Source organism: Pavona decussata, unplaced genomic scaffold (assembly GCF_977016875.1).
Source record: "Pavona decussata unplaced genomic scaffold, jaPavDecu1.1 SCAFFOLD_78, whole genome shotgun sequence".
In the NCBI taxonomy this organism is placed as follows: Eukaryota; Metazoa; Cnidaria; class Anthozoa; order Scleractinia; family Agariciidae; genus Pavona; species Pavona decussata.
In genome coordinates, this window is record NW_028145496.1 from 1082644 (window position 1) to 1095342 (window position 12699).

Genomic DNA, 12699 nt, shown 5'->3' on the forward strand with positions numbered 1-12699 from the left:
CACCTGTTTTGCGCTGCTAGACACAAATTTGAATATTATCTTTTCATCGACCAGCGCCAAACTGCGCACGCGCTGCAACTGTACACAACATTAAAAGCCTGTTCCATTCATTGCGAATGTTATTTTTGATCTTGCGGGCAAGCGACATGGAAGCCGGAAAATCAACCTGTATGCTGCAGTTCAACAGCGACGCTAAGCTTACGTCTGAAGAATTTGTCAAAGTCTTCAAGAAATTTGATAAGGACGGTAAGAGAAACTGTATTCTACATACGGTAGCTCTCAGCGTGAACACTTGTTGAAGAAAGAAGGTACCGACTTAATGTTATCCTTTCCATCTTTAGGGAATGGTTACATCGAAGCGGATGAACTGGACGAGTTTTTAGTGTCTCTTCTACAAGAAATGGGAAATGAGGTAAGCAACAAACACTGTATACAACAAAAATATTATCGATATATATTTGACGACCGAGCGGCGAATCAGGGCAAACGCATTTCGCTCGGAGCTAATTTCTCCGAGGGCCCTGACGAACTTCGAAATTTCTATTTATATCTATAAATACATGTATCGACATATACTTTTTTTTTTCAGTTTAGGGCATTCGGCTTCTAAACTGGGGCAACATTTTTTTACAAAATTATTTCAGTAATACTTAATTCCCAGTGCAATCGAACTAATGGATTATTTTCACCCTCGAAGAACGATTAAATATGAGACAAAAACCTGAGTTTCTGGAAGAAAATTGCAAACAAGTTACAGTTCTTCTCAAGCCGGATTTTTTTCTTTTTATTTAATTCATGAAGTAGATATTCCTAGGCCCCAGTCATTTTAAGTTGACGCGTTCACAAGATTTATTTGTTACGTGAATATCACATAATTTTAATCCTTTCTCGAGAAAAAAATCGTACTTTATATGCCAAGTAACAAAATTAAGGAAATGGGTTTGTTTAGAAAATGTTCTAAGCTCGCTTTCATGAATTGGACACTGGCTTATAATACATGCAGTTCGCCTATAGTATTCCGCTTTTTATTTGCTTTGACAGGTATAAAAAGAAAAATATTTACCAAGATATCTGGGTGTTAGTCGATTTTATATATTGCGAGATCAAGAAAAACTATGTTTTGTGTTTATTTCCTTTCCTTTCTAATCTTATCACTATTTAATGAAATGAAACCTCTTGCTGAGAAAATACGTTTTCGCACTAATACCACGGTGATCAGATTCAAATCCTTAAGTAACCGACAATTCGTATAAAGAGCTTTGCATCAACAAGTACTTTCAAAAGGGTGCTTAATAAGACGAACTAAAATCAGGTAAATATTTGATTGTCAAGGTGTTGCAGCCTTTGTAACTTTCTAAGCGATCGCTTGAAGGTTTTATTAAGGCTTGACAGCTGATTGGGTTAAAAGCTCTTTGATGCGATGCGCATGATTTATTCATAGCGTTGACCATCACGAATATTTACATTGCCACATTTGAAGTTTTATTCTTCTTTGGCAAATAAATGTGACAAAAATTGGATTTTACGTTGTTAGGGCATTTAAAGTTTCCAGTAGCTAGTTTGCCTTTCCTATTTTCGGCAACCAGAGTGTCAAAACATGAAAAGGACATTGCTATGAGACTCTTGCGCTTCTCGATAGCCCAAGGCTGATAACGTCTGACATATTCGTAATGGGCGCTCCTTTTGGTCAAAACAAAAATTTCAATTGCTAGCGATTAAACAAAGACAACAAAGCATTGCAAATGGGGATTGTGAAGCTCTCATCCCAGAGAAAGAGGTTTGCTTTCAATTATTTAAAGACAACTTCCAATTTGGGCTCCCCGGGAAAAAAGTTCCACCGTCGATAATGAGTATATATTTAGCAATTGCATGTTGATTATCTTTAATTGTAATTGTCATGTTTGTTATTAATTTTTTACTCAAGTGAGACCACAAAATTGTTTTTGAGGTTTCATAAAAATATATATTATTTATTCTTTCAAAGTCGATCTCTTTCTTCTTTATACAAATTATTAACCATAAAATATTAGATTGTGGACAAACCTTTTTTTTTCTCCGTAAATTAATCTAACTTAGATCGACTGACTGCTTTTTCCATGCACTGCGAAATATGTTTCAAACGAGAGCTCCCGATATATTGCGATATTTTATTATCCACTAATTTTGGGAGGACCGTAGCCGGACATTCAAGAGAGGCGAGGCGAGGCAAATGCTGAGAGCGCCGAAGCGCCTGATTTGGGAACATGTTCCCCGCAAAAGTTTGAATTCTAGAGCGGCTCTATAGTGCTATTTTTATCACTTCCTGTTTGAACATGTCTTTAAGAAAATTGTCTCGTTCAAGAGTAAGAGTATTGCTAAAATTAGCTGTTAGTTCTTGTTGTCAGATGTCGTGCTTCCATTTTTTGTTGATCGCTAGAATACAAGGCTGAAGTCAGTTTTTATTACGGCTGTGTTTTGTCATTGCCTTGCTCCGCTTTTCTTGTGGGAGTTCAATGTTTTCATCCTTTTCTCTGGACTGTGCCACTATACGAACAGGCAAGGCCGAGGTTTCGATCCTCTCTTGTAGATCTCATCAGTTGTTGGGAATGGCTTTGTGAGTTGCTCTTAGCGCAAACGTCATGTTTCTTACAGCATAAGCTTAAGCATATATTCGCAAAACAAACAGAACAAGGGGTCAAATTCAAAGTAAAGAGAAAGAGAAAGGTACAGAACTCATAATAAAGAAATGACCTCTACCAACCAGAACTTATGGCTGTCTAGATGCATGTTGACAGAAATCACCAGTTCCCGTATTTCAGCCGCTTTTGAAGAATTCTTTGGTCGAAGCTCAAACTAAATTTGGTGACCTCATGAAGGTAAAGCTTTCAGAACCTAATCGCAAATGTTAACAGCAACTAACAGTATATATGAATTTTTTTTAATTTCGGGACAAAACTTAGACGAGGGCCATGAAGGAGAAAATATGTGTTCATCCTGGGGACAGGAAACCGGCCAAAACTCTATGGTGGTACGGAAACTCGGTCGCTGCCAATGACATTCAGCGCTGTTATATTAGTATTATTTAGTCTTCTTTCAGTTGGCAACCTAAGCTAAGTAACTATTTCGTTTGAACTATTTTTAACCTTAGGAGATATAAGTAAAGATAAATAGTTCGCTCTAAAATTACCGTGGCAAGAATTGGCAAGCTTTGTTTTATCGCAGAAGTTTTTTGAATTGAATAAAACGTACATGTAGTTAAGCTGGTAAATTATTTATGTACGAGTTCTCTTTGATCTGGAAAAAAATAACAAAAGTAATATAAAAAAAATGATAGTATCATACTGTCAGTTTGAAAACACAATCTCGTATTCGCCGGTTGTTGTAATATCCCTTACCGTGACTGTCAGGTTAACTTTGATCGCTTGTTTTATGACATTGACCTTCTCGTTGTGGTATTACCCAGTCAATAACTCCAGTATCCGTGTTTTTAAATTAAATGATAGTCAGCGTCCTTTGAGTTGAGTAAATAAATACTTATGGAAGAATTTTCGGGAAAGTTGTATTTTTCGTGTTTTATGATATGACGTTTACTACGTGTTTAGCCTTTCAATGTAGCAACGGCACATAAAGACTAGTTAAGAGCCCCAAAATTCTGAAATACCTATCATGCATGTGTTCTGCGAAGCCTCAATTTACAAAATATTTGTGTTGTTTTCGTTTTTTATTTTGGCATTTTTTTTTTTTTTTTTTGACGTCTCTTCCCGTCCAAGAAATAAAATTTCATTGGAATTTCCTTTACGGAGCATCCAGTCACTTTTAAAAATGCTAAGCAACAAATTTCTAATAGATAAAATTTTATTAAGTCTTACAATGGCTCTTAAGCTATATCAAACACAAAGGCCGGACGCCCTTTATTCTCCTAAAGGTTGTCAAGGCCAAGACATCGTTAGCAAAACTACCACGAGGAGACCTCTTCGCTATAAGCCCTGTGGTTTCTTGACACCTCCTCGCCACAGTTAATTTTTCATTCTTATTCCTTTTCAACCTCCTTCTAATTCAATCTCATATTGTTCTCACAATTTACAAGTAACTTTCCCCTTACTTTTATTTAAATAATTTATTATCTCATTGTAATTACACTTTGGTGGTAAAGAAAAATAAATGAATAAATGGCCTTGCTATAAAATAATAGCTCTTTTTCCAGTGGTACTGAATGGTATATACTAGTTGGTGTAAAATATTGGATAACTTGCAGATAGTTATTGGCAACAAAAACATTAGTTTGCGCTTTTTAAAAATGTTAGTTTCATACGTAGGGAGGAAAAACTTGGGAGACCTTACGAGGCAAAGAAAAAATCGTTGATCTCATTAGACTCGATTTCCACCGCTCACTCGGGTCCGGACTTTCTTCTTCGAGAGGAGGAAAGCCCGGACGCGAGTGAGCGGTGGAAATCGAGCCTATGATCTCATGCGGTCTCCCATTTTCTTTACTAGGGCTAACGCTTATTAGATAATTCATGCATGGGTTCACTAAGCACTACAACATACACTGCAGAGTAAATTCTCTGATCCTTTATTTGTGTCCCTAGTGCTAGCGACATATCATTCATTTGCACCCTTCGCATTCACATTGCCGCAATAGACCATTTCTGAGTTGCTGTGAACCTCGTTACGAAAGCGAGGCAAAGTTTTTGTTATGGAAATTAGTTTTCATTCATACAAACAAAACTCGTTTTCATATGAAAAGTTTTGCACTTAGCCTCGCTTTCATAGTGAGGTTCACAGCAACTCGGAAATGGCCTATTTTGATCGCCTTGCGTCTGGCCTTGTTGCTCATTCGGTAGAGCGCTAGCAACAATTATCAAATCCTGAGGTCGTGGGTTCGATTCCCTCCGGGGTCAAATATTTTTTCTTTCTATTTTTTAAATTTAAATTTACTGGATATAATACAAAAAATGATTTGTAATTGTAATTGAACTGAGTAGAGTGCAATTTGGTCTTAAATCATACGCGTGATTTTAAAATCACAATTCACAAGTATGATTTCAGACCAAAATTGCACGACACGGTTCAAATACCACTTTATTACACCTATTTTGAAATCACAGAGTATCTTTTTCAATGTTAATATTCTATTTTTGTTACTTCATTTCCATTTTGATGGGCTAAAGGAAGGATGCGATTTAGAGCAAAAAATGGTGCAATTTGGGAATAAATCGCACTGTTGAGAGCCAATCAGATTGCAATGATCACCAGTGATTTCAACATGGGTGTAATAAATTTACTTATTGACTGATCATTTCTCATTATGTAATCATGTGTTTCAGAACCCAACTACAGCAGAAATTGGAGAGTTCAAGAATTTCATACTGGAGAAGTGTGATGATAACGGTGACGGTAAAATAAGCATGCCTGAGGTAGGAGATATATTTTTAATGCTGTTAATCTGATACTTACTTGGATGTAGACAAGGGACCATACGCATTCACGTTATTTCTAACATGGTCGCCGTTTTGCAATCATGGGGTAATTATTCGTCATATGACGTCATCATTTCCGTTGACTTATTAACATAACAGCTTGGAGCTGTTATGTTAATAAGAATCGCTACATGGGCAACAATAGATGTACACATTCGAAAAAGCCAGTCGGTTTCTAAACACATCTGACAGGAGCAACAAACAAACTTGTTTGAAAACTTGAAATATTACATGCATATATAATATTTCAAATGCTCTATTCTTAAATTCTCTAAAGCTTCTTCTCGAGGACAAATTTTCAGTTTCAATCTATCACAGACAAGTCATACTTTCAAACAGTGATATATCTTTACATCAATCAGTTATTAATAATTTCCTCAGAAGTTTCGGTTTTTTGGTTCTTTTAAGTAAACATTAAATCCTTTTAATATAACTGTTATACTTTGTTTTAGCTTAAAACGCGAATAAAACGTTAGGCTATGTAGGACTAAAAAAAAGTTCAACACTTTTCACTGACACAATTGCCAAAAGTCGGCCTTGGCAAGAATTATGGGTCTTTGTTTCATGAGATTATTTTATTCATTAATAATAACAAACACTGCTTTTCTGGGCTGCTTATTCCGCAATCTACTTAGTGGATTTCTATTGTATTATTTAAGCTAAGTCGTAATATTTTTATTTTATCTTTCAGCTCGAGAATATTCTTCCTACAGAAGAAAACTACCTGAACCAGTTTAGAAAAGAGTTTCAAGCGGATAAAATGGACAGCATACAATTTATAAAGGTATAGACAAATGAATGTCGAAATTCTCAACCTTGTATAATACAAATATTTGCTAAGGGCCTCTTCATACGAGCGGGACGAACTTTGTCTTCTGTTTAAATGGGGAATTTTATCGAGGTGAAAGAAGCGCGAAACTTCGTTTCGGTCCTCTCTTCCTTGTAATCGATTTTCGAAATCATTCTGCAACTATGAAGACCACAGATCCTAACAACATCATCCGTATAAAGCTTTCAATCTCCATCCGCAGTTCTTGGTTCTGTTTTGTTTATCAGCGCCAAAATCAAGGCTTTGGGCCATTTTATATTCGTCCCGGTAAACGGCCTGGAGTGCTCATATGGGAACATTTCAACCCAGTTAACGAGATATCGTCAACCGGGCTGTCCTCCTTCTCATATGAACAGATCGAAATCTATAGAAAGAAAATAGCAGCGAGGTAAGATCTCAGAAATCGAGCCAACCCGCGCCGGTTGACCGAGTTTATACGGAAGAAGCCCTAACACTACATGAATACTACATTACACCACTACTTTACTCCGCGCTGAAAAAGCAGCCACAGAAGTTATCTAAAATGCGCTCAGTTTCATCATGATGGTTTCTTGTTATATATAAGTTGGAAACACGGTACCAGTCCCTAGGACGTCAAATATCTGTTGTATTTGGTATGTAGGGTTTTCAAAATTGAGGTAACGCAATTAAATAATCCTCTGTGCGATAATCAGCAACAATGCAACATTGTGTTTTGTTTTTTTTTTGTTTGTAGATATGGAATCACTATGACAGTGACTTTAGTGGATATCTGGAAGGAGATGAGATCGATGCTTTTCTCAGAGACATGTTGCAGCAGCAGGATTGCAATGCAAACACACAGATAATCGCTGACTACAAGGCCTTTATAGTAAGATAATTCAATTATATAAGATTCTCTATTACGCAATGGTCGCACTACAACACTACACAGCTCTGTTGTTTGGCTAGTACCACACGCATGCGCACAACCATATCACACGGGCAGTGGAGCCCGCGGGCTCTGGGAACGAGATTGAGCCATGGATAGCTCTTTCGACCTTGCTATGCCTCATCAGCATGGCATAGTGCGCATGCTCATGTACGACCGACCCAAAAGTACACAGCGACAAAATGAGTGCACATGCTCCGCAGATTTGTGATTAGAGCGAGAATCGATTACAAATGCTCCACTTCAATTGCAAAATTTACACCGTTACCACAATATTTTTTTTTGGTTGAATAAGATATGTGATGGAGGAAGTTCGAAGGAACCTTTCCTGAAAGCGGCAACCTTATCTATTTTAATTTGGGCTTATCCCCGCGAAACGAAAACAAACAATGGAAATTTTAAAAACGCCGCCATTTCGCCTCGTAAGATTGCTCACGCGTGAAAGGGAAATGCGTACTTATTTTGCCGCTGTGTCACCCAAAAGCCGTATTTTATAAACCACCTTTAAGCCCTAGCTCCACACTTCAATTGTCAGGAGCACTCAACGAGAACAGTCTCAGCAAAATACTTAAGGTGATTCCATCGAATTGCATTGCGCATCCTTGCTGCGCATAATTTTTCGCGTCATTTAGCGCGCGCATGAGCGCGCGCGCACACAACATTACGAGATTTCTTTGAGGTTAAGCTCGGCAGGAAAATAAATGGTCCTTTTCTTCTAAACGAGCACGGTGACCCCCATTTTTTAATGCATCAATTTAAATGTCATACGGTTGACCACCATATATCGCGATTTAAAGAAAAGTTTAACTACTTTGAGATATTTCTATTTGAATGCTTTAAAAAGCACGTATTTAGGTAGTGCTGCTTACGTGCACACGGAGCAAAATCTTTAATTTCTTTCATAATCTTAATTCCAGTTCAATGAAAATAGTTAAAGTAAATTTTGTTGAACTGCTTCGATATTTTAATGCAAGAAATTGATTTTTCTAGAAATGATAGTTCTCTTTTCTGATTACTAGCGTTCCTGATATAAACCTCGTGGGTCATCTATTTACTATAATAGTCATCCAGGTTGCACAAAAACGAGCACGGTGACCCCCATTTTTTATTACATTTTTGTAGTGCTCATAACATAGTCATGAACTGGACCAAGTTTCAGACAATTTTAAATACTCCTTCTTTTTCAGCGGAATCACCTTAAGCTATTGTCTCCTGTGTTGCCAGATCGTTTTGTGCCCGTTTAAGGACATTTATGTAAGCTGATACACTTTTATCTGTTCGGATCCTTCAGCTTAAAATTTACTTTGTGGTATAAAAATTTTAGAGAACTGAATCTCATTCCCCAAATATATGAGCTTTCGAACGTTTTTTTATAGTATATATATATTTTTTTTAGCACTAACATATTTTCCTTTTCGAAAACGAAAGGTATTAGTTTTACAGTTTTACGAAATTTTGAGCTGACATTTTCCTTCAAAACTAAATCTCTGAGGCAACTTCAAAGTCCCATTCACACCAATAAAACATGTTTAATTAAACTAGGTTTAACAAAATTGAAATTGGCAACAGAAAGCTGAACTATTGGCTTTGACATATGATTAAAGTAAACTTTAACTTATGGTTTTATCTGTGCTAAATCTGTAGTCGACAAAAATCCGAAAACAGCTTTTATGAAGGAAACAATTTTCAACTGTGTTTAACAAAACAGCTTTTGATCGTGCTTAAGCCTTGGTGTGAATGGGGCATGAGGCTTTTCGAGCAGATATCCACTAAAATAAACCATTAAGTGCCCCTAAAATGTGGTAGCTAATTGCTTGAGTTTGGTATTGCTTGGAGAACTTAAGAAAGAAGTAAACTCCCCGGTATCTTATAATAGTGCACTCTTGTTGTGCTCTATTAATCTTTTTTTGACCATTCATTGCCATTGATTACAACTGGAACTTGAGCAAATAAAAAAAATATGATTTGCAGAAAATGGTTATGAAAGTGGAAAGATCAGGACTTCAGTTTTATTTTTTGTTTTAGCAGCTGTGAAGTTGTGTTATAACTGTGAAATATGTTTATTTTCTATTAGTCTAATATTCTTCCTTGTTTTTTTAGATGGACCGCTACGACGAAAATAAAGATGGGAAAATAGGGCTGAAAGAACTCTCCAAGTGTGTTGGTTCATTTTTTATATATATATAATTTTAAATTCATTTCTATTACGCTTACGACTAGAGCGATGAAGACAAAGCTTGCCTCATTTCACTTGATATGTATCATGTGCTACACCCACTTGAGGACGGGATGATTATAGCCAACGAGGTGCTTAGCTATCGTGTCATATGCAACACGAGGTCATGGGAGAATTGTTAAATATAAGCACAAAAACAAAAATGTTAAATTTCGAAGATTAAATCTGCTTAGTCGCCTTTTATTAATGATATCATATTGTTTTTTTCTTATGAATTTTTATTCATTAGGATTCTTCCTGCTGAGGAAAACTTCTTTGGAAAGTTTCAGGTATCCTTCTATACACTTCATTAATTACAATAACATACAATGACAACGAAGACGCAAGTTAATAATCGATGGCCTTGTTTCGTGTGATCGTTCGCTTGAGAGAAATGCCATAGACGACTAGTATGTTCTTGGTGTCACTGATGCCAGCCACACGTCAGTAACACGTGAAGCAGTTGAACTGAGGTCAGATTCTTAAAGCCCTCCTAATCTAAGGGACTTTGACGCAGGCGATTTTTGTTAAATTTTGTCGCACTATTTTAATACATGCTCCGCGTCAGAGGCCATCGATTAATTTCCGCGCGTTTTCGTTGGGTAAAACACGTCACGTGGTAAGAAACCGGAAGACGATAAGTAAGTGGTAATAGTCGCCTGATTTCTTTTCGACGAAAACAATAAAATAAGAACAACATTACACTATAACATGTAGGTCTTAGTTGTTGTAATCTAACCGTTGTTTAACTAAGAAAAACAGCCATTGATGGCTAAGGGTAGATTTTTATTAAAAATTGTCCTAAAAATTTTCACAGTTGGTTGAGAAGCAAGCTGTTCACTTTTCGGATATTCTCTCTGCCTTAAGAAGTATCTGATATACTACCACCAGTCGCGTTATGAAGTTTATTTACTAAAGATTCCTTTTGAGTCGTTACCGTGTCTAACATCTGAACTGCATGGTCTTTTCTTAGGGTAAGAAAGCCTTGTCAAGGGACGATTTTGATGAAGTCTTCGATCATTACGACGTGGTATGAGTTTAATTTGTTTAAAATAATTCCCTTTTAGTTGTGTTGGTATAAGCCCTACAAGACAACGACGGAGTACACGAGACATTATAAAGAAGGTCTATCATTGAGATATTATTACGAGATACGTGACAATTTTATCGCCCTTCATAAGCGAAAGCTCAAGGGTCTGATTCCGGTAAAACCTGTTTCCGCACGAAAATCGGACTTTGTAACTTTATTTTGCCAACAGAACTGAGCCGTCAAGGTTTTGGACTTTTCTGTTCAAAAAAATACACGAAATGTTCAATATGACATACCGCAGATCATTAAATAATGATTTAACTGATAAATGTTACCGTAGCCTGGATCAGGACAATTAAGGTATGAAACGACGAAACAGTGTGAACCTTTAAGCAATTTATTCTCTCATCCTGCGAAAGTAGACGGCTTTTACGTATTGCCATGGGCGAAACAAAAGCTTTAAGCCAGAAGAGGGTCTGTTCTCTCTCCCAATTCTCTCAGCGCAGCGTACATCTAGACAAGTGGAAGTTCAGTCTCGATTACTTGCCACGCAACAGTGTTACATTTTTCTTTATGTGCAGAGGATTTGGCGGTAACACAGCCAACACTTTGTTAGGCTGATTGTTCGCAATTTCGAATTTCCCGCCTATTAATGTTTAAGTTTTTTTTTGTTTACTTCGGGTCAGTTTTTGTGATGTCCTCACTTCCCGTGAAGTTATCAGCTCATGTTGCGGCCTTGAAAGGAAACATTTTTGCACGTACTGTTTACCTTACCTTTCAAGTCATTACCGTACTCGAAGGAGCTGTGGTGAAGGGGATAATGTACAGAAATCGGATTCATATTAGGGTAGTTAAGTGTTATTTTTGACACCATTTGATATATTTATCCTCACTTTACAGGACAGTAGTGGGGAGATTGATGCGAGCGAGCTGTTGGTTCTCTTGCGTGACGTCATGAAACGGATGGGACTGGTAAGAAAAAACATTATTATGTGTTTCTGATTGGCTAATAGCAGCTAAGATAGTAAACAGCGTCTCAGAATTCCAAATGTTTGGTCCTTGGAAAAGAATGGTGAATAATTTTACATTGGTTCTGCAAGCATGAAGGAACTGTTACCGGAATAAAGCTACAGTGCCGAAATAACCCCACAATCCATTAACATTGATCAAAAACACAAAAATGAAACGTTAGTAGGTTAGAATCTTATTACTTTTAACTTACAAGACACATTATTCTCTTTCGTTTTTTTTTTTTTTAGGAGCCAGACTGCGCCCAAGAACTGGAAAAAATGAGAGATGTTGTTCTTGGTGTCAGTGACAAAAACAAGGATGGAAAGCTCTCTCGAAGCGAGCTGGCTCTGCTACTGTCAGATCAGATCAACGACTAAGTCACTGAGCCTTGATATAGTTTCTTGTATGATATAACAATTGAGTAAAAGCAATAGGATATCGTCATCCTTGGCAAGAGTGGAATAGCCTGTCGGATATTTGTAAGGACAATTCCTCTGATTGGTTCGAATTCGTTGGTGTGTCTGACAAGATGCGTGATTAATCTCTATATCATGTCTATCCTATGCCTCATTTTAATTATTTCTTTAGACAATTATCATGAAATCGTCAATAGCGTTTTCTAGAAGTAATTAAATACTACGAAAGTGGAGAATTAAGACGTCATAGAGCGGTTTCCAATTGAGTGTCGTAAACCCAAAACCAAAGTAATTACGCGGGCCAATCGCAACAGATGTAAACAACACAGCGAACCAATCAGAATTCGAAGCAAATACATGTAACTGGCGCCAAGCGCCGGAAAACGCGTGCGGCGAAAAAACGATTGGTTTTGGTTTTGTTTCTCATTGGTTGAGAAAGTGGCGCGAGTTTTGTTAACCAATCACAGAGCGCAGTAATGTAAAACCAAACCAAACGCGAAATTACTTTCGACACTCAATTGAAAACCGCTCTATAGCACGTGATATGAATTAGTATTTAACTTTTCAATTTTAGCCTTTTATATGTTGAATATGTAGTCTTAAGAAAGTTTTTTAATGAAGAAGAATTGTTTTACTTCTGCTAAGAGCCCTGTCATAAGTTGCTGCAAAACTGACATGTCCTTGAATCTTGTACCTCTGTATATAACCAATAAAGGGGTACAATTAATATTGTCTGTAACTTGTGTAAGTGCGTGAATTCATTCATCAGTTTGTCATACCGAGTATATACACGTCAAATATGAATTTAAAATAACCGGCATCCTTCAAA

The 12699-nt window shown here is 36.9% G+C and overlaps 1 protein-coding gene across 1 annotated transcript; it reads left to right on the plus strand.

The window, feature by feature from the left end:
• The first annotated feature begins 84 nt into the window (after positions 1–84).
• Positions 85–12609, plus strand: LOC146476234 (calretinin-like). The gene is made up of 10 exons (XM_085114765.1): positions 85–246; positions 342–412; positions 5307–5396; positions 6151–6243; positions 7004–7138; positions 9299–9354; positions 9664–9703; positions 10387–10443; positions 11344–11415; positions 11703–12609. Exons 1-10 carry the CDS (start codon positions 117–119, stop codon positions 11829–11831), a joined length of 873 nt encoding a protein of 290 aa, XP_084970891.1. The 5' UTR covers positions 85–116; the 3' UTR covers positions 11832–12609.
• Positions 12610–12699: the final 90 nt, after the last annotated feature.